At 43.3% G+C, this 24759-nt stretch overlaps 1 protein-coding gene across 7 annotated transcripts in view; it reads left to right on the top strand.

The window, feature by feature from the left end:
- The window catches only part of LOC112228416 (MAP/microtubule affinity-regulating kinase 4-like), a 51092-nt gene that overhangs the window by 23182 nt on the left and 3151 nt on the right, over nt 1-24759 (top strand). For 3 of the 7 annotated variants that reach the window (XM_042309667.1, XM_042309666.1, XM_042309671.1), the window contains exons 5-15: nt 374-439; nt 1035-1105; nt 1320-1376; nt 3131-3367; nt 3769-3888; nt 4566-4665; nt 4933-5042; nt 5361-5550; nt 10136-10362; nt 11929-12032; nt 20784-21062. In XM_042309667.1, the coding sequence (XP_042165601.1) occupies nt 374-439; nt 1035-1105; nt 1320-1376; nt 3131-3367; nt 3769-3888; nt 4566-4665; nt 4933-5042; nt 5361-5550; nt 10136-10362; nt 11929-12032; nt 20784-21062 (1561 nt within the window). Of the gene's footprint in view, nt 1-373; nt 440-1034; nt 1106-1319; nt 1377-3130; nt 3368-3768; nt 3889-4565; nt 4666-4932; nt 5043-5360; nt 5551-10135; nt 10363-11928; nt 12033-20783; nt 21063-21670; nt 21754-24759 lie in introns of all 7 variants that reach the window. The other 4 variants (XM_042309669.1, XM_042309668.1, XM_042309670.1 and 1 more) reach the window with 3 other exon arrangements.

Here is a 24759-nt window from a genome sequence, read left to right as displayed (position 1 = left end):
ATAAGATAGCATAGAATACTGATAGTAGTGTGTGTAGTCTAAATGGCTGGTCCACTCCTGTCTCATCCACCCAGACAGCAGGATTTTGTCTAGGCCTCTCACTGTATGTGTTGAATAGACTATACTACTAGCACATACAGTTGCTAGCTAGATGCGGGGAAGGAGGGCCCAGGGTTGGGTTGGCGAGGGGAACGGGATTTTCGAAAGCTGAAATGTGATAAAAATAAATAAAAAACACATGGCATTAGACTAGACCGCTTTCATGCCCTGCTGGATTTATCAGATATGTCTTTTTTTCGTTTTTTTTTTTTTTACAAAAGGAGTTTTTCTTTCTTTATTATTTTTTATCTGATTTTGTTTGTGCCTATTACAGTGCAGCTGTTCGAGGTGATTGAGACTGATAAGACCCTTTACCTAATCATGGAGTATGCCAGTGGAGGTGGGTGCATCTGCCTTCCTGTCTGTTTCAATAGACCTAGCTACTATGTCTCCGTAATGGCGGATTAGCTTGTGTTTGATTGACAGGGGAGAAAAGTATAAATAAACCAATGGAGATGACTCAAAACCATTACCGAACACAATGGTTGTACAGTACGTACTACTACTGTATGTGTAAGTAAACATAACCGAATGTTGCGTATTTTACCTTTGGTGTTCTACGAAATTATATTGTAAATGTAGGGGGGGATTTCGGTAATAGGCTTATAGCTAATGACAGGGTTTAGTGGCCAGGGAGAATATTTCTACCAGCTGAAATGTCATTAGGATAAAATCTGGGAGGAAGCAGGCCACAGCCCCACAGTCTCTGTCACTATAACATTAGTGTTAGGCCTTTGATATTAGCTACTGGAAAGATATTAGTTTAACTGTTAATGATGGTTGAAAATACTGCAGATTCAACGAGCACAATATGAGTACATTATGTAACCAGGAAAGGGTTTAAGGAAGATTGAGTGTACAGTATGATGCATTGAAACATATTTTGTCACATACAGTATTTCCCTCATCATGTTGACCACTCTCTTTGTTTTAAGGTGAAGTGTTTGACTACCTCGTATCTCATGGTAGAATGAAGGAGATTGAAGCCAGAGCCAAATTTCGACAGGTATGACGACCACGGTGCCTCGCACACTTGTCTGTCTGTCTGTTTCTCTGGATGTCTAGCTGTCTTTTTAGTCAGTCTGTTTGTCTGGCTTGCTGGCTGGCTTGCTGCTTGCTAAAGCTGTCTGTCTGTGTGTGTATATCAATCTGCCTGTCTGTATGTATGTTTGTGTGTCTGTTTGTCTGTCTGTCTGATTACCTGTCTCTCTGCCCTCTAGATTGTGTCTGCTGTCCACTACTGCCACATGAAGAACATTGTCCACCGAGACTTGAAGGTGAGAATGCTAATTGAATATACACTTAGCAAAAATATAAACGCAACATGCAACTATTTCAGATTTTACAAAGTTACAGTTCATATAAGGAAATCAATCAATTTAAATAAATTCATTAGGCCCTAATCTATGGATTTCACATGACTGGGAATACAGATATGCATCTGTTGGAAACAGATACTTAAAAAAAAAAGTAGGGGCGTGAATCAGAAAACCAGTCACTATCTGGTGTGAACACCATTTGCCTCATGCAGCACATAGTGTTGATCAGGCTGTTGATTGTGGCCTGTGGAATCGTGTAACACTCCTCTTCAATGGCTGTGTGAATTTGCTGGATACTGGTGGGAACTGGAACATGCTGTTGTAAACGTCAATCCAGAGCATCCCAAACATGCTCAGTAAGTGACATATCTGGTGAGTATGCAGGCCATGGAATAACTGCGACATTTTCAGCTTCCAGGAATTGTGTACAAATCCTTGCGACATGGGGCCTTGCATTATCATGCTGAAACATGAGGTGATGGCGGCGGATGAATGGCACGACAATGGGCCTCATGATTTCGTCACGGTATCTGTGCATTCAAATTGCCATCGAGAAAATGCAATTGTGTTGTCCGTAGCTTATGCCTGCCCATACCATAAACCCACCGCCACCATGGGGCACTCGGTTCACAACGTTGACATCAGCAAACCGTTTGCCCACATGAAGGCTGCCATCTGCCCTGTACACTTGAAACCGGAATTCATCACAGAAGAGTACATTTCTCCAGCGTGCCACTGGCCATGGAAGGTGAACATTTGCTGGTTACAACGCTGAACTACAGTCAGGTCAAGACCCTGGTGAGGACGACGTGCACACAGATTAGCTTTCCTGAGATGGTTTCTGACAGTTTGTTCAGAGATTCTTCGGTTGTGCAAACTCACAGTTTCATCAGCTGTCCGGGTGGCTGGTCTCAGAAGTCCTGGGCTGGCGTGGTTACACACACAATTGGACGTACTGCCAAATTCTTTAAAACAACTTTTATGGTAGGGAAATTAACATGAATTATCTGGCAACAACTCGGGTGGACATTCTTGCAGTCAGCATGCCAATTGCACATTCCCTCAAAACCTGAGACACCTGTGGCATTGTGTTGTGTGACAAAACTTCACATTTTAGGTGGATGGATTATCTTGGCAAATAAGAAATGCTCACTAAAAGGGATGAAAACAGATTTGTGCACAAAATTTGAGAGAAATAAGCTTTTCGTGTGTATGGAACATTTCTGGGATCTTTTATTTCAGTTCATGAAACATGGGACCAACACTTTGCATGTTGCGTTCATATTTTTGTTCTGTGTAAATGATTTGTGATTGTAATCGTCATTATAATCCTAAACATAAAAATTGTGACCTTGCAGTCAGTCATCCTCCTATTTTATAGATGTGAACATTTATGGATGTACAGTACATGTATTTATAGATGTGGAATGGGTAGAGGAAATAGATACGTCTTCTGATTATTATTGGATATTATGTCCCTAAACATAAGCACAGACAGACGCAGTGTGAGTCACTTCTTCTCCCAGCCTTTCCGGACTACTCTATCTATATAAATCCTGGATGACGGCTCTCCTTCTCCATCTCCCCACCTCCATCCCTCCATCCCTCCCCCTCTATCCCTCCGTCCATCTGCTCCATGTATCCCTCTACCCCTCCATCCTTCTTTCCCTCTACTCTCTCTCCGCCCTCTCTTTCCTCCATCCCTTCTCCAGGCTGAGAACCTCCTGCTGGACGCCAACGCCAACATCAAGATCGCCGACTTCGGCTTCAGTAATGAGTTCACGCTGGGCAACAAGCTGGACACGTTCTGTGGCTCCCCGCCCTACGCTGCCCCGGAACTGTTCCAGGGGAAGAAGTACGACGGGCCCGAGGTGGACGTCTGGAGCCTGGGAGTCATACTATACACGCTGGTGTCAGGGTCGCTGCCCTTCGATGGGCAGAACCTCAAGGTGTGTGTGGGGGGGAGGTGAGGCAGTGAGGCGTTGGGTGAGGGGGGGGTTAGAGGTGGAAGTCTGTAGTCTGGGAATCATACTGTACACTCTGGTCAGCAGCTCGCTGCCCTTCGACCTATGTGGCTGCTAATCCGAACACTTCATAGGATATAGTGTTGTAGTGAATGCAGAGTGTATTGAGTGTACAATTAGTGTCTTATTTCTACTGTACTGTATGTCTGTGTTGGTGTGTGTCGGGGTTGGCGTGTGTTTGACTATTTCTGTTTTCTTGTGCTTGACATCAAGTTTGGTGTGTGCTTGACGATGTGTTTTTGGTCTGTGGTTGACAATCCGCGTTTGGTGTGTGTGTTCGGTGAGTGTTTAAAAACGTGTGTGTGTGTGTTTGTCACTGCCCACAGGAGCTGCGTGAGCGCGTCCTGAGAGGGAAGTATCGTGTGCCCTTCTACATGTCCACAGACTGCGAGGGGATCCTACGCCGGTTCTTGGTGCTCAATCCCACCAAGCGCTGCACCTTAGATGTGAGGAGAACCAACCACAAATGCCTGATTCCCACTATAGGACCAACCCAAACCATATTGTGCTGGCTTGGATATTGTCTTTTCACATTGTCCTTTCTTGCATAGTTTTAACAATTATAGTGGATGTGTAACTATGCCAGCCCAGTACAGCTTGGCTCGGTTCGGTTTGGTTCAGTCGTGTAAAAAGGGTATAACATGTCACACACTAATACCCCAACATGTAATAAAGCTCCAAACCACTAGGCCAGGTCCATACCAGTATCGCAACATTCTTTACACAAAGCAGACCAATACACTTTGGTCCTTTAAAAACCTCCTGTATGTTAAATATTGTGTGCTGTAGCTTGGAAAATAAATACAAATGTCTCTGGAAGACAACATAATGGTTCTTTCCAACATTTGGGTGGTTTTCCTTTGGGAAAAGGAGTGGTTCAATCCACTTCGTGTTTTGTTTCCTTGCCACGATTCTAACGAGTATTACGATACTGGTATCGCCACCGGCCTTACAAACCACCATAACACACACACACACACACACACACACACACACACACACACACACACACACACACACACACACACACACACACACACACACACACACACACACACACACACACACAGGGTTTCCAACTTTAGCTACTCTCTAACATGGAATCTTGTTGTGATCTCCACAGCAAGTCATGAAGGACAAGTGGATAAACGCAGGGTATGATGAGGATTCCTTGAAGCCCCATACAGAGCCTGTTGAGGACTACAGTGATGCCGCTCGCATAGGTGAGCCAGCTATGTCCAGGCCAATGCCTTGCTATCCACCATTTCTGCACCAAAGGCAATGTGTTAGTCTTCCACTTTGGCTCTGGTGGCTTATTTAGCCAGGTCACTTCATGCCTTTTGACATTCTTATGAAACACATTTCAGATACAGTATCCTTTCAGTTAATATCTGTTCATGAAATGTTAGCTTAAAATTAACTTTAACTTAAAATCATTTCCAAAATGGCCACCTTCTTTTTCCCCATCTCCCCTTATTTGTGGTCTTCAGAGGTGATGGTGGGGATGGGCTTTACTCCCGAGGAGATCAAGGACGCTCTGCTCAACCAGAAGTACAACGAGGTCACCGCTACCTACCTATTGCTGGGCCTCAAGAATGAGGTGAGCAGTCTGGGCCTGGCCACCAGAGTGCAGCACAAGATATCAATGTGCTATTACACAGAAAAACACTGCAGCCCTAGTAATCAGTATGTATACTGGATTTAGGTAAGAATATGTATTTTTGTAAGAACATACAAAAATGCTTATTTGATTAAGAATTATGTAGACAAACAAAAGAGGTATTTTGATATTTATATAGGCGTATTATGTGAATGTAAAACAACATATCGGTACACGGAAAGCCACAGTGCTCTTGGTGGCTCCACATTTAGTCCATGCAGCTAGTTAACATCTGTGCTGTGGTTGGCTTGGTAACAGGATGGTGGCGAGTCTCGTTCAGCCAGTACCCTGTCCCTGGCACGGGTCCGGCCCAGCCCCATCACCAACGGGACCAACAAGCACTCCTTGGCCACTGCAGGCTCCTCTTCCTCCTCTTCATCCTCCTCACACAGCAAGACCCAGCGTAGCGCTTCCACCTATCACAGGCAGCGGCGGCACAGTGACTTCTGTGAGTGTTCAACTGTGCATTCTGCTGCACCTGCTACTGTACCCTCTTGTTTACTTTCTACTGTAGGTTATACTGTACCTTCCCTCACCATCTCATATCCCCCCTCACAAACACAGAAATCCTAATTCCGCTCATGGTGTAGCGGACATTGTTTAGGTGCCGGAGCGCAATACAAATGTAAATAACATCATCATTTCTCAAAGTTTCTACCAACAGATAGCCTATTGAATATCATTATATAAAATGCATCCTCCAATTGCAACATCTGACCACATATTGTAACAAGAAAATGTTATATTTTTAATACCCTCAAACACCAAGTTAGGCATACCTCATTTCAAAATAGGCCATCATCACTGTCAATCGTGAATGATAATTCTTCACGTTATACGGTCAAATGTCCAAACGGCATCTGCATGCCAATTATTTGATCTCAATCAGTTTAATGGGAATATGCATTTAGTTCTTCTTGAATTACCGTGAGCATATTAGAGCAGATGGTGTTAAACTATGTAGACTTCCTGTATTTAGTTTCAATCAAAGCACATTTTGTCTAGTGGCACACGCTGTTGAGTTTTGGCCGCATACGATTTTTTTATTTACTATTCTGCTATCCAATCATAAAATCTCATAAGAATGAGGTGGTGTTTTTGGTGTAAGAGCAACGTTATAGTATTCATTTATATTTGGTTCTGTTATGTAGAATACCAATTCATCATTATGTGATCTTCCAAGACATCATATTGAGCTTTGATCTAACTTTACTAAACTATCACCATTGTGAGAAGTGGCAGAGTGGTCGCTCAGGTGCGCTGCAGCTGCACTACACTCCTGCTCCCGCTGTTAATTGAGTTAATTGAAGCGCACCTACTGTACCCTATTCTTTTGCAGCACTCAAAATTTGGTGATGCAGAAATGAGAAACCAAATGTGGCTTTTTTTATGAAAATCTGGGAATATGTGGCCAAGGAAACATTTCTGGTTAGTCTCGGGGAATGTTAATCAGTTACGAAGGGAGACTTTTAAAATGTGGTTGAGTGAATTAGTAAATATGTTGAATGAACAGCTAATGAGTATGGAGTGCCTCACACGTTTGACAAAATTACCTTATCTTTCAGTCTAATACGGCTATTTACTTCGACAGAATCACACTTTTGTAAGTAGTTAGGCCTAACTGTCCTCTCCAAGATTAGCTGGAATTTTGTTGAAAGAATTTGAGAAATGTGATTGGTTGAAATCTTGTTTTGCGCTGCGCAGAATATTAGATCTCAACAACGATTGGAGAAGTGTTTAACATCCCCAGTAACACATTCTTATGATACATATATTTTAAGTTCAACATAATTTCGTGACTACAGAGACAGGTTGGAATTGCAGTCACATTGAGCTTAAAATATATGTATCATAAGAATATTGAATAATGGCGTCGGTGGAGATGGCTGCCGATTTACGGCGTCCTAACCAATTGTGCTATTGTGTGTGTTTTTTTTGCGTTATTTGTAACTTATTTTGTACATAATGTTTCTGCCACCGTCTCTTATGACTGAAAAGAGCTTCTGGATATCAGGACAGCGATGACTCACCTCGAACTGGACAAGTATTTTTTATTTAACGAGTCGGACGCGTAGGATTAACTTCAGACACCCGACAAGGCCCACATCCCCGTCATTCACATGAAGAAGAGACAGAGATATTGGGGACGTAGGTCATGGTGCCTTGTAAGGAGCCGATGGTGTGGAGACTCTCACACGTTTGAAAAAATAACCTTATCTTTCAGTCTAATACGGCTATTTACTTACATTTGTAGCACTTCATCAAACTGGACCATGTTAGCCCCTATATGGTCCAAGCACACCATGACAGTCGTGAAGAGGGCAAATCTGAAAAGATTTGGCATGGATCCTCAGATCCTCAAAAAGTTCTACAGCTGCACCATCGAGAGCATCCTAACTGGTTGCATCACTATCTGGTATGGCAACTAATCGGCCTCTGACCGCAAGGCCTTACAGAGGGTAGTGCGTACGGCCCATTACATCACTGGGGCCAAGCTTCCTGCCATCCAGGACCTCTATACCAGGCAGTGTCAGAGGAAGGCCCTAAAAATTGTCAAAGACTCCAGACACCCTAGTCATAGACTGTTCTCTCTGCTGCCGCACGGGAAGCGGTACCGGAGCACCAAGTCTAGATCCAAAAGAATTCTTAACTTCTACCCCCAAGCCATAAGACTCCTGAATTGATATTTTTTTTATTTAACTAGGCAAGTTAGTTAAGAACAAATTCTTATTTTCAATAACTGCCTTGTTCAGGGGCAGAATTACTTGTCAGCTCGGGGATTCGATCTTAAAACCTTTCGGTTAGTAGGCCAACACTCTAACCACTAGGCTACCTGCCACCCTAATCAAAAGGCTACCCAGACTATTTGCATTGTCCCCCACCCCCTCTGTTACGCCGCTGCAACTCTCTGTTTATTATCTATGCATAGTCATAGTGTACCTACATGTACATACAGTTGAAGTCAGAAATTTACATACACTTTGAGAGTCATTAAAACTCATTTTACACCACTCCACACATTTCTTGTTAACAAACTATAGTTTTTGCAAGTCGATTAGGACATCTACTTCGTGCATGACACAAGTAATTTTTCCAACAATTGTTTACAGACAGATTATTTCACTTATCACAATTCCAGTGGGTCAGAGGTTTACATACACTAAGTTGACAGTGCCTTTAAACAGCTTGGAAAATTACAGAAAACAAGGTCAAGCTTCTGATAGGCTAATTGACAGCATTTGAGTCAATTGGAGGTGTACCTGTGGATGTATTTCAAGGCCTACCTTCAAACTCAGTGCCTCTTTGCTTGACATCATGGGAAAATCAAAAGAACTCAGCCAAGACCTCAGAAAAAAATTGTAGACCTCCACAAGTCTGGTTCATCCTTGGGAGCAATTTCCAAATGCCTGACAGTACCACATTCATCTGTACAAACAATAGCACACAAGTATAAACACCATGGGCCCACGCAGGCGTCATACCGCTCAGGAAGGAGTTCTGTCTTCTAGAGATGAACAGACTTTGTGTACGAAAAGTGCCAATCAATCCCAGAACAACAGCAAAGGACCTTGTGAAGATGCTGGAGGAAACAGGTACAAAAGTATCTATATCCACAGTAAAACGAGTCGTATAGGAAACATGAACTGAAAGGCTGCTCAGCAAGGAAGAAGCCACTGCTCCAAAACTGACATAAAAAAGCCAGACTACGGTTTACAACTGCACATGGGGACAAAGATCGTACTTTTTGGAGAAATGTCCTCTGGTCTGATGAAACAAAAATAGAACTGTTTGGCCATAATGACCATCGTTATGTTTGGAGGAAAAAGGGGAGGCTTGCAAGCCGAAGAATACCATCCCAACCGTGAAGCACGGGGGTGGCAGCATCATGTTGTGGTGGTGCTTTGCTGCAGGAGGGACTGGTGCACTTCACAAAATAGATGGCATCATGAGGAAGTGAAATTATGTGGATATATTGAAGCAACATCTCAAGACATCAGTCAGGAAGTTAAAGCTTGGTCGCAAATGGGTCTTCCAAATGGACCCAAGCATACTTCCAAAGTCGTGGCAAAATGGCTTAAGGACAACAAAGTCAAGGTATTGGAGTGGCCATCACAAAGCCCTGACCTCAATCCTATAGAAAATGTGTGGGCAGAACTGAAAAAGCGTGTGCGAGCAAGGAGGCCTACAAACCTGACTCAGTTACACCAGCTCTGTCCGGAGGAATGGGCCAAAATTCACCCAACTTATTGTGGGAAGCTTGTGGAAGGCTACCCAAAACGTTTGACCCAAGTAAAACAATTTAAAAGCAACGCTACCAAATACTAATTGAGGGAATGTCAACTTCTGACCCACTGGGAATGTGATGAAAGAAATAAAAGCTGAAATAAATAATTCTCTCTACTATTATTCTGACATTTCACATTCTTAAAATAAAGTGGTGATCCTAATTGACCTAATACAGGGAATTTTTACTAGGATTAAATGTCAGGAATTGTGAAAAACTGAGTTTAAATGTATTTGGCTAAGGTGTATGTAAACTTCCGACTTCAACTATATTACCTCAATTACCTCGACTAACCTGTGCCCCCGCACATTGACTCTTTACTGGTACCCCCTGTATATAGCCTCGCTACTGTTATTTTACTGCTACTCTTTAATTATTTTTTATTTTTGGCTTATCTATTTTTGACTTAATACTTATTTTTCTTAAAATTGCATTGTTGGTTAGGGGCTTGTAAGTAAGAAAGTAAGCAAGCATTTAACTGTTATACCTTATATTCAGAGCATGGAGAAAAAAAATGTCTGACTTACATATGGGACAAAAAAAATGTGGTGTTTGAATTTCTAAAATGAGGGACTGTTTTGTTTGGTTACGGGACTAAATGTGGGACTGTCCTGCACAATCCGGGACATGTGGTCATCCTACCCATATCCTCAGCTCCTGTCCTGTCCACTGACTAAGTGTCTGTGAGTGTGTGCATGTGTGTGTATCTGTCTGTCTGCCAGTGTTAACATGTGTGTTCCCCCCTCAGGCGGGCCCTCCATGCCGGTCATGCACCCCAAGAGAAGCCCCACCAGCACAGGTGACCGGGAGCTGCGGGAGGGGCGCATGCCCCCGCGTAAGGCCAGCTGCAGCGTGATGGGCAGTCGCTCGCTGCCACCCTCCAGTCCCATGGTCAGCAGTGCCAATAACCCCAACAAGTCAGAGATCCCCGACCGCCGAAAGGAGATGACTGCCACCACGGTGAGAAACAGTGAGGTAGGATGGGTGGGTTGGGTGGTGGGGGGGTTATAGGGCTGCATTTGAAATGGCACCTTATTCCATAAGTAGCTAACACAACATGCCATTCGAACACAGGAGTGATGGTTGCTGTTAATGGGCCTCTTTACGCCTATGTAGATATTACATAAACAATCTGCCGTTTCCAGCTACAATAGTCATTTACAACATTAACAATGTCTACACTGTATTTCTGATCAATTTTATGTTATTTTAATGGACAGAAAATGTGCTTTTCTTTCAAAAACAAGGACATTTCTAAGTGACCCCAAACGTTTGAACGGTAGTGTATATCTATAGCAATTACACCCGCATAAGCAAGCAATGGCATTAAGAATCTTTGAAGAACACTGAGTGGGGTCCATTTGTTGTTGCTGGCTCTGGTTGAGATTTCACTTTGCAAAAATATGCAAACCGCAATAAACTCTGCTTCCACTGCTTAAATTTTGGATAAATCCAACAGGTCGTCAGTTGCTTGTGGCTAGAGTAACGGAGGTGCAGGTGCTTGTTGTGATGTTAATCTCGTGCTGTTGGTGCTAGGCTCTGGCTCGTCTCGATCTTGTTGGTCAGCAGGCAGCGTAAGAGATGGGCGAATATTCCATTTGATGCTAGGCTCCTCAACCTCCGTGGTCGGGCCAGCAGGCTGTTCAGTGAGCTAGGGATCGCTCTCGACATGGTGGTCCTCAGTGTTTTGCTCTTGGCAGTGCCCAGCCATTAGCCAGCTATAATTATCCAGCTTGTCGCTACCAAAACTTAACAAAACTAGAAAATACTAGCTAGACTAGCATTAGCTGTAGCTGTCTGCAAAAGTGAACTTTTTTTCCCTCTGTGTGAGAAAAAAAACGGTCAATTTGACCCCGCCCTGGTTGGGATGCAATGACATTCCTAAACAAGGTAATGAAGGCGTACCTTATGAAATTGCATGGCTAGGTGCCCAATCAGAATGCATTGGATTTGAACTACTACATGTTACATTATTACATCCCCCCTCCTCAGATCTTGAGCGCTGACCTGGCATATAGCCTCTGGCAAGCCCGGCAGCGCTACACTGGCAAAACCAACCAATTTGTTACGTTTATGGGGTAACAAAATTGCATGGGCACAAATTATTTTTCCGGCTTTGCCACCCCGTGGCCCATGTAGTAGCCTACTCCGCATCGGATGCGCTTAGAAATATTGTATTGCATGCATTTACCCAAATGCTTGCAGTTAAACAACCAATAATACTGCGGGACTCTGATTGTTCAAGTTTGTTTATTCGTCATATACACATGATGTACATGGAGTAGGCTCATCTCTCAACAGTACAACAACAATAGAGAAAGTCAATGGGTAAAGAAGGGTAATAAAAATACAAAATATATATAAAATAAAACTCAATGAGATAAAATAGAATAATAATTTTAGCAAGAATGTCCCTGTCCCAGGTTGTAGTCCCCACATGTTTCAAGACAACCACCATCATACTCCTCTTTGGTAGTATGATGTGACAACTGGTATCTATGGTAACGTCTGATATGATCATTTGCCCTCTTACTTTCCCAGAACAACATCCCGGGAAGTGCCATGACCCGGCGGAACACATATGTCTGCACGGACCGCTCCAGCACCGACAGACACTCCCTGCTGCAGAATGGCAAGGAGAACAGGTGAAGGACATGAAGGGACAAGGAAAGGAGAGCGAGAGAGAGAGAGACTCCCAAATATATCCCCACTTGTCCCCTGATGATGATTAAGATTAAGAGATTAAGATTAAGATCAATTTATTGGTGAATTGAACACAAGGTCGAAATTTGACTTCTGCTTTTAAAGGAGAAGTTTTAGTTTTTACAACCAAATATATATTTTGTATGTAAAGTACCAGTCAAAAGTTTGGACACACCTACTCATTCAAATTTTAGATTTTAGATTCTTCAAGTTTTCACCCTTTGCTTTGCATTTCTATTTGTATTTATTATGGATCCCCATTAGATGCTGCCAAAGCAGCAGCTACTCTTCTTGGGGTCCAGCAAAATTAAGGCAGTTTATACCATTTTAAAACATTACAATACATTCACAGATTTCACAACACATTGTGTACCCTCAGGCCCCTACTCCACCACTACTACATACAGTGGGGAGAACAAGTATTTGATACACTGCCGATTTTGCAGGTTTCCCCTCTTACAAAGCATGTAGAGGTCTGTAATTTTTATCATAGGTACACTTCAACTGTGAGAGACGGAATCTAAAACAAAAATCCAGAAAATCACATTGTATGATTTTTAGGTAATTAATTAGCATTTTATTGCATGACATAAGTATTTGATACATCAGAAAAGCAGAACTTAATATTTGGTACAGAAACCTTTGTTTGCAATTACAGAGATCATACGTTTCCTGTAGTTCTTGTCCAGGTTTGCACACACTGCAGCAGAGATTTTGACCCACTCCTCCATACAGACCTTGGCCAGATCCTTCAGGTTTCGGGGCTGTCGCTGGGAAATACGGACTTTCAGCTCCCTCCAAAGATTTTCTATTGGGTTCAGGTCTGGAGACTGGCTAGGCCACTCCAGGACCTTGAGATGCTTCTTACTGAGCCACTCCTTAGTTGCCCTGGCTGTGTGTTTTGGGTCGTTGTCATGCTGGAAGACCCAGCCACGACCGATCTTCAATGCTGTTACTGAGGGAAGGAGGTTGTTGGCCAAGATCTCGCGATGGCCCCATCCATCCTCCCCTCAATACGGTACAGTCGTCCTGTCCCCTTTGCAGAAAAGCATCCCCAAAGAATAATGTTTCCGCCTCCATGCTTCACGGTTGGGATGGTGTTCTTGGGGTTGTACTCATCCTTCTTCTTCCTCCAAACACGGCGAGTGGAGTTTAGACCAAAAAGCTCTATTTTTGTCTCATCAGACCACATGACCTTCTCCCATTCCTCCTCTGGATCATCCAGATGGTCATTGGCAAACTTCAGACGGGCCTATACATGCACTGGCTTGAGCAGGGGGACCTTGCGTGCGCTGCAGGATTTTAATCCATGACGGCGTAGTGTGTTACTAATGGTTTTCTTTGAGACTGTGGTCCCAGCTCTCTTCAGGTCATTGACCAGGTCCTGCCGTGTAGTTCTGGGCTGATCCCTCACCTTCCTCATGATCATTGATGCCCCACGAGGTGAGATCTTGCATGGAGCCCCAGACCGAGGTTGATTGACCGTCATCTTGAACTTCTTCCATGTTCTAATAATTGCGCCAACAGTTGTTGCCTTCTCACCAAGCTGCTTGCCTATTGTCCTGTAGCCCATCCCAGCCTTGTGTAGGTCTACAATTTTATCCCTCATGTCGCTGGTTTTGGCCATTGTGGAGAGGTTGGAGTCTATTTGATTGAGTGTGTGGACAGGTGTCTTTTATACAGGTAACAAGTTCATACAGGTGCAGTTAATACAGGTAATGAGTGGAGAACAGAAGGGCTTCTTAAAGAAAAACTAACAGGTAGGTGAGAGCCGGAATTCTTACTGGTTGGTAGGTGATCAAATACTGATGTCATGCAATAAAATGCAAATTAATTATTTAAAAATCATACAATGTGATTCCATCTCCCACAGTTGAAGTGTACCTATGATAAAAAAAAATTACAGACCTCTGCATGCTTTGTAAGTAGGAAAACCTGCAAAATCGGCAGTGTATCAAATACTTGTTCTCCCCACTGTATGTACTGTGTGTGTGTGTGTGTGTGTGTGTGTGTGTGTGTGTGTGTGTGTGTGTGTGTGTGTGTGTGTGTGTGTGTGTGTGTGTGTGTGTGTGTGTGTGTGTGTGTGTGTGTGTGTGTGTGTGTGTGTGTGTGTGTGTGTGTGAGTAAAATCAATTTAGTCTCAAATAAATAATGAAACATGTCCAATTTAGTTGAAATAATGCAAAAAGACAGTGTTGGAGATAAAAGTAAAAGTGCAATATGTGCCATGTAAAAAAGCTAACGTTTAAGTTCCTTGCTCAGAACATGAGAACATATGAAAACTGGTGGTTCCTTTTAACATGAGTCTTCAATATTCCCAGTTAAGGAGATTTAGGTTGTAGTTATTATAGGACTATTTCTCTCTATACCATTTGTATTTCATATACCTTTGACTATTGGATGTTCTTATAGGCACTATAGTATTGCCAGACTAATCTCGAGAGTTGATAGGCTTGAAGTTATAAACAGCGCAATGCTTGAAGCACAGCGAAGAGCTGCTGGCAAATGCAGGAAAGTGCTGTTTGAATGAATGCTTACGAGCCTGCTGCTGCCTGCCACCGCTCAGTCAGACTGCTTTATCTAATATCACAGGTGTGATGTTTGGATGTACCGATCCTGTGCAGGTGTTGTTACTGCCACTGTGAGGACATTCAGCTGTCCGTTCTGTCTCCCTTTAGCGCTGTCTTAGGCGTCTCACAGTACTGACATTGCAATTTATTGCCGTAGAAACATCTGCAGTCCTCATGCCTCCTTGCAGCATGCCTAAGGCATGTTCATGCAGATGAGCAGGCTCCCTGGGCATCTTTCTTTGGGTGTTTTTCAGAGTCAGTAGAAAGGCCTCTTTAGTGTCCTAAGACCTTAATTGCCTACGTCTGTAAGCTGTTTTTTTCCTGAGTTTATGACCTCTTATACACTATATTAGGCCCAGCCTTTGGAACTTTGGTTTTCCTAGATATGGCTATTATGTTGTGATCACTACATCTTATGGATTTGGATACTGCTTTAAAACAAATATCTGCAGCGTTTGTAAAGATGTGATCAATACATGTTGATGATTTAATTCCTGTGCTGTTTTTAACTACCCTGGTAGGTTGACTGACAACCTGATCCAGGTTGCAGGCACTGGTTACAGTTTGAAGTTTTTTCCTGAGTGAGCAGCTTGATGATAGCCAGTCAATGTTTAAATCACCCAGAAAATGTACTTCTCTGTTGATTTCACATACATTATCAAGCATTTCACACATATTATCCAGATACTGACTGTTAGCACTTGGCGGTCTATAACAGCTTCCCACAAGAATGGGCTTTAGGTGAGGCAGATTAACCTGTAGCCATATTACTTCAACAGTATTTAACATTAGATTTTTATCTAAGCTTTACAGGAATGTGGTTCTGAATATAGACCGCAACACCGCCTCCGTTGGCATTTCTGTCTTTTCGAGTATCTTCTGTTTCCAGAAGGTGTCAAAGTTATCAATAAAAGTGACTCCAGCAGAGCTACAGTAGTATTGTAGCCATATGTGTAATGACAGCAGTCTGCTGAATCTTTCACACCCGCGGCTCAACAATGGTACTGGACCTGAAATTATTGTCTGTTTTTTGGAGTCTTTTAATGCTAAAATCAGTTCTCTAAAATCCATTTTCAAATGTTCCGAGCTAGCCCTCCTGATGTCGTTTGACCCCAAATGGACTATGACAGTGTCAGCTCCTAGCATCTGTGGTAGAACAGTCGGAAGCAGCCTTGTTATGTCCTGTACTCTTGCTCCTGGAGAGCACAGGGTTTTTGCCTTGGGGACCGAGATGTTTCTCACCATAGAGCTGCCTTTGATGACAGCTGGTGATGGTGAATGGGCCGGTCTCTCAGGCAGCCTCACAGTCTGGTTGTCTGGGAGCTTCGAGGATCTGAACCAGAGGTAGAAGTCACGGTAGAGGGAGACAGAGCCGAGAATGAAGATGCAGGTACCTCCGGATCCGATCTTGATTGGGAAGCCACCACAGACGAAGGCGCGAGATCCTCTGGATCCAAGGCGGCAAAGCTGTTTCTGGTCTGTGTCAGTTCCCGGCTCAACATCTCCATGAAGACCCCCGTTGCCACTTCCACGGCGAGTGACGTACCTCTATGGCTGGTTGGTTGGGTCGAGATCAGCTCTGTTCTCCAGGGAAGGGGGAGACCCCTTCGGTGATGGAACCCTGCCTAGCACCGGCCAGTCGGCTGTGGGGAGCCGACACGGCAGTTCAAGAAAAATAAATAGTAGGTAGGCATGGGTTCCCCATTAGCTTAAGTAGGTTTTCTTCTTGCTTGCTAAGAGTAGTTACTTCGCTCCTGTAGTCCTATGCAAGCAAGCAGTTGCTACATTGAAAGTCGACGTGGTCCACATTGTCCCGTAAACTCAGCTCCTGCAACCTTGGAAACGTTCAATAGCGGCCTCCATTTGAGCCGCCGAGCCAGCTAGGCTAGCTGGGCTTTCGCGTCTCTCCCCCTGTACGGAATCTGGCAGGATCCCGGGACAGATAGCAGCGCTCACAGCAATTTAGCCCAACAGAACCGCAGAATTCAAAATAAAATTAAAGTATATAAAAACACTGTCAGCTTTTAAATCAAGGTCTTTAGTTCAGGTTTCAGTTTCGGCGTTCGACAGCGTTCAACAACAACAGACGTGCTTTAATGACAGCTTTGCACACTCTTGGCATTTTCTCAACTAGCTTCACCTGGAATGCTTTTCCAACAGTTTTGAATGAGTTCCCACATACGCTGAGCACTTGTTGGCTGCTTTTCCTTCACTCTGCTGTCCAACACATCCCAAACAATTTCAAGTTGTTTGAGGTCAGGTGATTGTGGAGGCCAGGTCATTTGATGCAGCACTCCATCATTCTCCTTGGTCAAATAGCCCTTACACAGCCTGGAGGTGTGTTGGGTCATTGTCCTGTTTGGTATTTGGTATTTTAATGGGATCCCCATTAGCTGTTGCAAAAGCAGCAGCTTCTCTTCTTGGGGTCCACACAAAACATGAAACATAATAAAGAATTACATAATACAGATCATCAACAGACAAGAACAGCTCAAAGACAGAACTACATAAATGTTTTAAAAAGGCACACGTAGCCTTCATATCAATGCATACACACAAACTTTCTAGGTCAAATAGGGGTGAGGCGTTGCGCAGCGAGGTGTTGCTTTCTGTTTTTTGAAACCAGGTTTGCTGTTTATTTGAGCAATATGAAATGGAAGGAAGTTCCATGCAACTAGGACTCTATATAATACTATATGCTTTCTTGAATTTGTTCTGGATTTGGGGACTGTGAAAAGAACCCTGGTGGCATATCTGGTGGGATAAGTGTGAGTGTCAGAGCTGTGTGTATGTTGACTATGCAAACAATTTGGGATTTTCAACACATTAATGTTTCTTATAAAAAGAAGTGATGCAGTTAGTCTCTCCTCAACTCTTAGCCAAGAGAGACTGGCATGCATAGTATTTATATCAGCCCTCTGATTACAATTAAGAACAAAACGTGCCGCTCTATTTTGGGCCAGCTGTAACTTAACGAGGTCTTTCCTTACCACACTGGACCACACGACTGAACAATAATCTAGATTAGACAAAACTAGAGCCTGCAGAACTTGCTTTTTGGAGTGTGGTGTCAAAAAAGCAGAGCATCTCTTTATTTGGGACAGACCCCTCCCCATCTTTACAACCATTGAATCTATATGTTTTGACCATGACAGTTCACAATCTAAAGTAACGGCAAGTAATTTACTCTCCTCAACTTGTTCAACAGCCACACCATTCATTACCAGATTCAGCTGAGGTCTGGGACTTAAGGAATGATTTGTACCAAAAAGAAATGATAGTCCCACTAGCACAAACCATATGGGAATGCTGTGATAGCCATGCTGGTTAAGTGTACCTTGAATTCTAAATAAATCATAGACAGTGTCACCAGCAAAGCACCATCACACCACCTCCTCCATGATTCACGGTGGGAACTACACATGCGGCGATCATCTGTTCACCTACTCTGCGTCTCATAAAGACACAGCAGTTGGATCCAAAAATCTCAGTTTTGGACTAATCAGACCAAAGGACATATTTCCACCGGTCAAATGTCCATTGCTCGTGTTTCTTGGCCCAAGCAAGTCTCTTCTTCTTGTTTGTGTCCTTTAGTAGTGGTTTCTTTACAGCAAATTGACCATGAAGGCCTGATTCACGCAGTCTCTTCTGAACAGTTGATGTTGAGATGTGTCTATTACTTGAACTCTGTGAAGCTTTTATTTGGGCTGCAATTTCTGAGGCTGGTAACTCTAATGAACGTATCCTCTGCAGCAGAAGTAACTCTGGGTCTTCCTTTCCTGTGGTGGTTCTCATAAGAGACAGTTTCATCATAATGCTTGATGGTTTTTACGACTGCATTTGAAGTAACTTTCAAAGTTCTTGAAATTTTCCGCATTGACTGGCCTTCATGACTTAAAGTAACGATGGACTGTCGTTTCTCTTAGCTTATTTTAGCTGTTCTTGCCAAAATATGGACTTGGTCTTTTACCAAATAGGGCTATCTTCTGTATACCACCCCTACCCTGTCACAACACATCTGATTGGCTCAAACGCATTAAGAAGGAAATCAATTTCACAAATATACTATTAGCAAGGCACACCTGTTAATTGCAATGCTTTCCAGGTGAATACCTCATGAAGCTGGTTGAGAGAATGCCAAGAGTCTGCAAAGCTGTCAAGGCTTTTGAAGAATCTCAAAATTAAAATATATTTGTTTAACACTTTTTTTGTTACTACATGATTCCATATGTGTTATTTCATAGTTTAGATGTCTTCACTATTATTCTACAATGTAGAAAATAGTAAAATATAAAGATAGACCATTGAATGAGTAAGTGTGTCCAAACTTTTGACTGGTACTGTAAATTGTATGTTATAGAAGTGTCCAGACACCTTTTGTGATTTCACTTGTTTTTTTTAGACATTTTCCCCAAACAGCAAATCACTTCCTCATCCTAGTGTGTGGGCGCTTCCTCATTCTCATTGTGTAGTATGGGAGCCCCGAAAAAACATTAACAAAGGCTCCAAAAACACCCCAATACTTATTTTTAGAAACTTCTAAGCTCTCAGAATAGGGAAGCAGGTATTTTTTGTTGTACACATGAAATTGTGTAATTCTTAATTTTATCCGCAACATTATATTCCATTTTGTTGCGACTCGAGCAAAACCTTTACATCCATTCTACAGGTAACTGCTAAAATAAAGGAAACACTTGAGTAAATGTGGTATACAATGTCTTCACAAATGTGGGACCAGCACCGTTGTAACTACCAGCGCAGTTGCTAACTAGTATAGCTGGTACCATTTGTTGCAAAGAGTAATGGGATATTAGAGTCGCGTTGTCTTAACCTTTGTCTTCTTCAACCTCTCTTCCACACAGGAAATTCCAGACACTTGTAGAATCTATGCCAAGGCACAAGACACTTTATGTTGGGGTTTCCTTTATTTTGGAGTTTACCTTTAGCAGCGGGCTACATGGAGAATAGAACAGCTGGATAGCGGAAATGGCTTGAGTCGCACAAAAGGGAATATGTTGCGGATAAGTTCGGAATGACACAATTTCATGAGTACAACATCTAAAGAACTGCATTGCTATACTGAGAGCTTTTCTGTATCTAAAAATAACTATTTAGGTGTTTTTGGATCCTTTGTTCATGTTTTTTAAGGGCCCCATACTACACAAGGAGGATGACTGTCACGATTGTCGTAATAACATTCGGACCAAAGTGCAGCGTGATATGGGTTCCACATGTTTATTGAATGAAACTCACAAAAACAATAAAGAACGAACGCAACGTGAAGTAAATGAAGTGCTCACAGGCAACTACACATAAACAAGATCCCACAAAACACAGTGGGGAAATGGCTGCCTAAATATGATCCCCAATCAGACACAACGAAAAATAGCTGCCTCTGATTGGGAACCATACCAGGCCAACATAGAAATAAACAACCTAGATTACCCACCCTAGTCACACCCCGACCTAACCAAAATAGAGAATAACAAGGCTCTCTATGGTCTGGACGTGACAATGACGAAGAGTCCACTGGGCACACACGGGTTAAATTTCAATGAAATTATGTTGAACCAACGTAGAATAGAGGTTGAGTCTACATCTGTGCCCAGTGGGAGATTGGGTGAAATCACAGAATAGGTGTCTGGACCCATCTATAACATTTCATTTGCATAAAAAATTTAGATTTGATTGTTAAAAGCAAAACTTCTCCTTTAACCCAACTCATACAAAAGACACACACACATACATACAGGTTTTTGGAGATGTGCAGGGGGCTGCCAGACTGAGTGCCCGGGGAGTTGTTGTTGTGGGGGGTTGAGTGCCTTGCTGAAGGGGACAACGGCAGGCAATGGCATCTAGGATTTGATACCAGCAATTCTCCGGTTGGTTGCCAGATCACTTCCCATTTCCTGCCAGGTCACTTCCGACAGATTTTTCCTGTTGGACCCGGGATTTGAACTGGCAACCCTCTGGCTACTGGATCACCTCTCTAACTGCTAGGCTACCTGGCACCCCGTTTCTAGTGTTGTTTTTTGTCAACCATGTTATTGTGAAGCCGAAAACAAGTTTCCACTTAGTGTGGACAGTAACATTTGTCTAATTCTAATTGTCTCTCTGCTCCAGCTCCCTGTCCCACCGCCTGCCCCCCACATCCCCCTCCACCCTGAGCATCTCTGGGGCCGGGGCCTCCTCCTCCTCTAGCGAGCGCTGCCGTCTGACACGGGGCTCCACCATTCGAAGCACCTTCCACGGGGGCCAGCTGAGAGACCGGGGCCCGCCCGTCTACTCAGCCCCGCCCACCTCCCCCACTCTGTCCCACCATGATGCAAGTCCCCTGCCGCACGCCCGCAGCCGTGCCACCTCCAACCTCTTCACCAAGCTCACCTCCAAACTCACACGCAGGTAAGCGGTCACCTCTGTAACGGTCACCTCTATAACGGTCAACTCTGTGACAGTCACCTCCGTAACAGTCACCTCCATAACACTCGCCTCCAAATGCAGGGGACAATCACCTTAGTGAATTGTAGTAGTCACCTCTGTAACACCTGCCCCCATACTCATGCGCAGGTAATCGTTTACCTCCGCAACACTCACCTCAGTAACGCTTGCCTCCAAATGCAGGGGACAATCACCTTAGTGAATAATAGTAGTCACCTCCGTAAACCTGCCTCCAAACTCACAAGCAGGTAGTTGTGGACTAGGGTTGTGTTTAGAAGGGGAAACGGGTGAGGTAGGCACACTAACTGAATTTGTTACACAAAGTTACAGACCACAGCCCTGGGCCCTGACATTGGAAACTGAGCTTACCCAGCTATCCCTGGAATCAGCTATAATATACAGTATAATCACATATATGTAATGTAATGAAACATATGCTTCCTCCATGCCAATCAGCTACAGCTGCGCTGAGACCATTCCTTTGGCCATGATTCAATTATTTTCTCTTTCTCCCCTTCCTCTCCTATTTCTTGTTCTATCTCTCTCTGTTGCTCTTCCTCTCCTTATATCAGGGTCAATCTAGAACCCTCTAAGCGCCAGGGCTCAAACAAATCAGTCTCGGGTTGTACCCTTCCCCAGGGATCAAAAACAGTTAGTAAGTTCCCATGTCTCTAGCTTCTCTCTGTCGGCCTGCTTGCCTGCCTGCCTGCCTTCTGGACATACTAACGGTGTGTGTGTGTGTGTGTATGTGTATGTGTCTGTGTGTGTGTGTGTGTGTGACTGCATTCCTGTTTACTTACAGTACCAGTCAAAAGTTTGGACACACCTACTCAAAACTATGTAATAACACATATTGAATCATGTTGTAACCAAAAAAGTCTAAATATAAACAAATCAAAATATGTTAGATTCCTCAAAGTAGCCACCCTTTGCCTTGATGACAGCTTTGCACACTCTTGGCATTCTGTCAACCAGGTTCATGAGGAAAGCTCAACAGTCTTGAAGGAGTTCCCACATATGCTTAGCACTTGTTGGCTGCGTTCCCTTCAATCTGTGGTCGAACCCATCCCAAACAATCTCAATTGGGTTGAGGTCGGGTAATTGTGTAGGCCATCACTCTGCTTCTTGGTCAAATATCCCTTACACAGCCTGGAGGTGTGTTGGGTCATTGTCCTGTTGAAAAACAAATGATAGTCCCATTAAGCGCAAAACAGATGGGATCGCTGCAGTATGCTGTGGTAGCCATGCTGGTTAAGTGTGCCTTGAATTCAAAATAAATCACAGACAGTGTTACCAGCAAAGCACCTCACACCATCACACCTCCTCGTCAAAGCTTCACAGTGGGAACCACACATAGGGAGATATTCCGTTCACCTACTCTGCGTCTCACAAAGACACGGTGGTTGGAACCAAAAATCAGAACAAAGGACAGATTTCCACCGGTGTAATGTCCATTGCTCGTGTTTCTTGGCCAAAGCAAGTCTCTTCTTCTTATGGTGTCCTTTAGTAATAGTTTCTTTTTAGCAATTCGACCATGATGGCCTGATTCACACAGTCTCCTCTGAACAGTTGATGTTGAGATGTGTCTGTTACTTAAACTCTGTGGAGCATTAATTTGGGCTGCAATCTGAGGTGCAGTTAACTCTAATGAACTTATCCTCTGCAGCAGAGGTAACTCTGGGTCATCTTTTCCTGTGGTAATCCTCATAATAGCGCTTTTGCGACTGCACTTGAAGAAACTTTCAAAGTTCTTGAAATTTTCCGAATTGGCTGTAATGATGGACTGTCGTTTGTCTTTGTTTATTTGAGCTGTTCTTGCATTACCAAATAGGGCTATCTTCTGTATACCACCCCTACCTTGTCACAACACCCTTACCTATAACACCCCTACCTTGTTAACTTTTAACAAGGCACACCTGTTAATTGAAATGTATTCCAGGTGATTACCTCATGAAGCTGGTTGAGAGAATGCCAAGAGTGTGCAAAGCTGTCATCAGGCAAAGCGTGGCTACTTTGAAGAATCTCAAATATAAAATATATTTTGATTTGGTTTAGACTTTTTTGGTTACTACATTAATTTTGGTTACTACATTAATCCATTTATTCCATTCATTATTTCATAGTTTTGATGTCTTCACTATTATTCTACAATGTAGAAAATAGTAAAATGTGTCCAAACTTTTGACTGGTACTGTACCTATCTGTTTACCTTTCTGTTACATACCTTTGTTTCTGTTTGTACATACCTGTCTGTCTGTCTATGTCTTACTGACCTGTCTGTCTGTATGACTTCCTTTCTCTAACTTCCCATGTGCCTAGTACTTACTTGTCTGTATGCCTATCTGTCGGTCTGTCTGTCGGTCTGTCTGTCTGTCTATATGCCTGTCTATATGCCTGTCTACATGCCTGTCTGTATACCTGTCTGTATACCCATCTGTATGCCTGTCTGTATGCCTGTCTGTCTGTATGCCTGTCTGTATGCCTATCGGTATGCCTGTCTGTATGTCCGTCTGTATGTATGCCTTACCTGTCTGTCTGCATGTCTGTCTGTAGGCCTGTCTGTCTCTACGCCGTACCTGTCTGTATGCCTGTCTGTCTTACCTGTCTGTATGTCTGTCTGCCTTAACTGTCTGTCTGTAGGCCTGTCTGTCTGTCTCTGTCTGTCTGTATGCATGCCTGTTTGTCTGTCTATCTGCATGACTGTGTGTCTACCTACTTGTCTTTATTCTATAGCTCTCTCACACTGCTTTTTGGTTCATTCCTTTGGCATGCCTGGGGGATTACACTTTACTTGAAACCTGCATCATAAGGGCTACATAACACTGTCATAACAATGACTTAACGTGACACAAACAATGAATTAGCTATGTCAGTTTTGCTAGAAAATTGGCTGATAAACAGTAAACATGGTCTTAGTTGTCATAAACTGACACCTATGATATATGTTATGAAAGTGTTATTTATCCTTTTATTATACGTAAGGGCATGCGTTAAAATAATGATTTGTTCCAGGGGCACCATCCTAGTACATAAGGTCTTCCTGTGACTCCATCTACCTTGTTTTATTTTGAATGACAGTTGATTCCTGGACATGCGGACTGTCTTTGTTGTGTGGTGGAATTGATAGTGACGTACAGTTGGTGTCACAGAATGCACTAACATTTACGCTGCTGTGGATTCTCCCACCTCCCCCTAAAAGACGTGGAGTACAATCATATCAGTACAGATTCACTGTTGCCACCGAACAAACACAATATGAGAAGCATGGGGTTGTTTTTTATATTTTTATATTGATACAGCCTTATTAGTTGACTCTGTTGTGCGAGTCAGGGCCTCTGATACGGGGTAATATTGCAGCAATATCACTCCATACTCTGACCCGTATTCATGGGTTGCACTTACGTCACCCAGTCGTGTCACACCATCTGAAAGGAGGCTCACTAATGTTTTACGAAATATTTTTTAGAACTAAACCAAGATACTAAACCTGTCGTTTCCAATGGGAGCAAATTAAGCATAATGGGCAGAACAAGCATGGAGGTGGGCAGAGCCAAGCATGAGCTAGCGAGGTCCTATTGGCACGTTCTAGCATGTGTTTGCATATTTCCGTTAGGAAATGCCTACTCTGTGAACTGCGTGTGTGCAGTAACTCAATTCGCCG

Source organism: Oncorhynchus tshawytscha, linkage group LG30 (genome assembly GCF_018296145.1).
Source record: "Oncorhynchus tshawytscha isolate Ot180627B linkage group LG30, Otsh_v2.0, whole genome shotgun sequence".
Lineage (NCBI taxonomy): Eukaryota > Metazoa > Chordata > Actinopteri > Salmoniformes > Salmonidae > Oncorhynchus > Oncorhynchus tshawytscha.
This window is presented reverse-complemented; position numbering and strand designations above follow the sequence as displayed.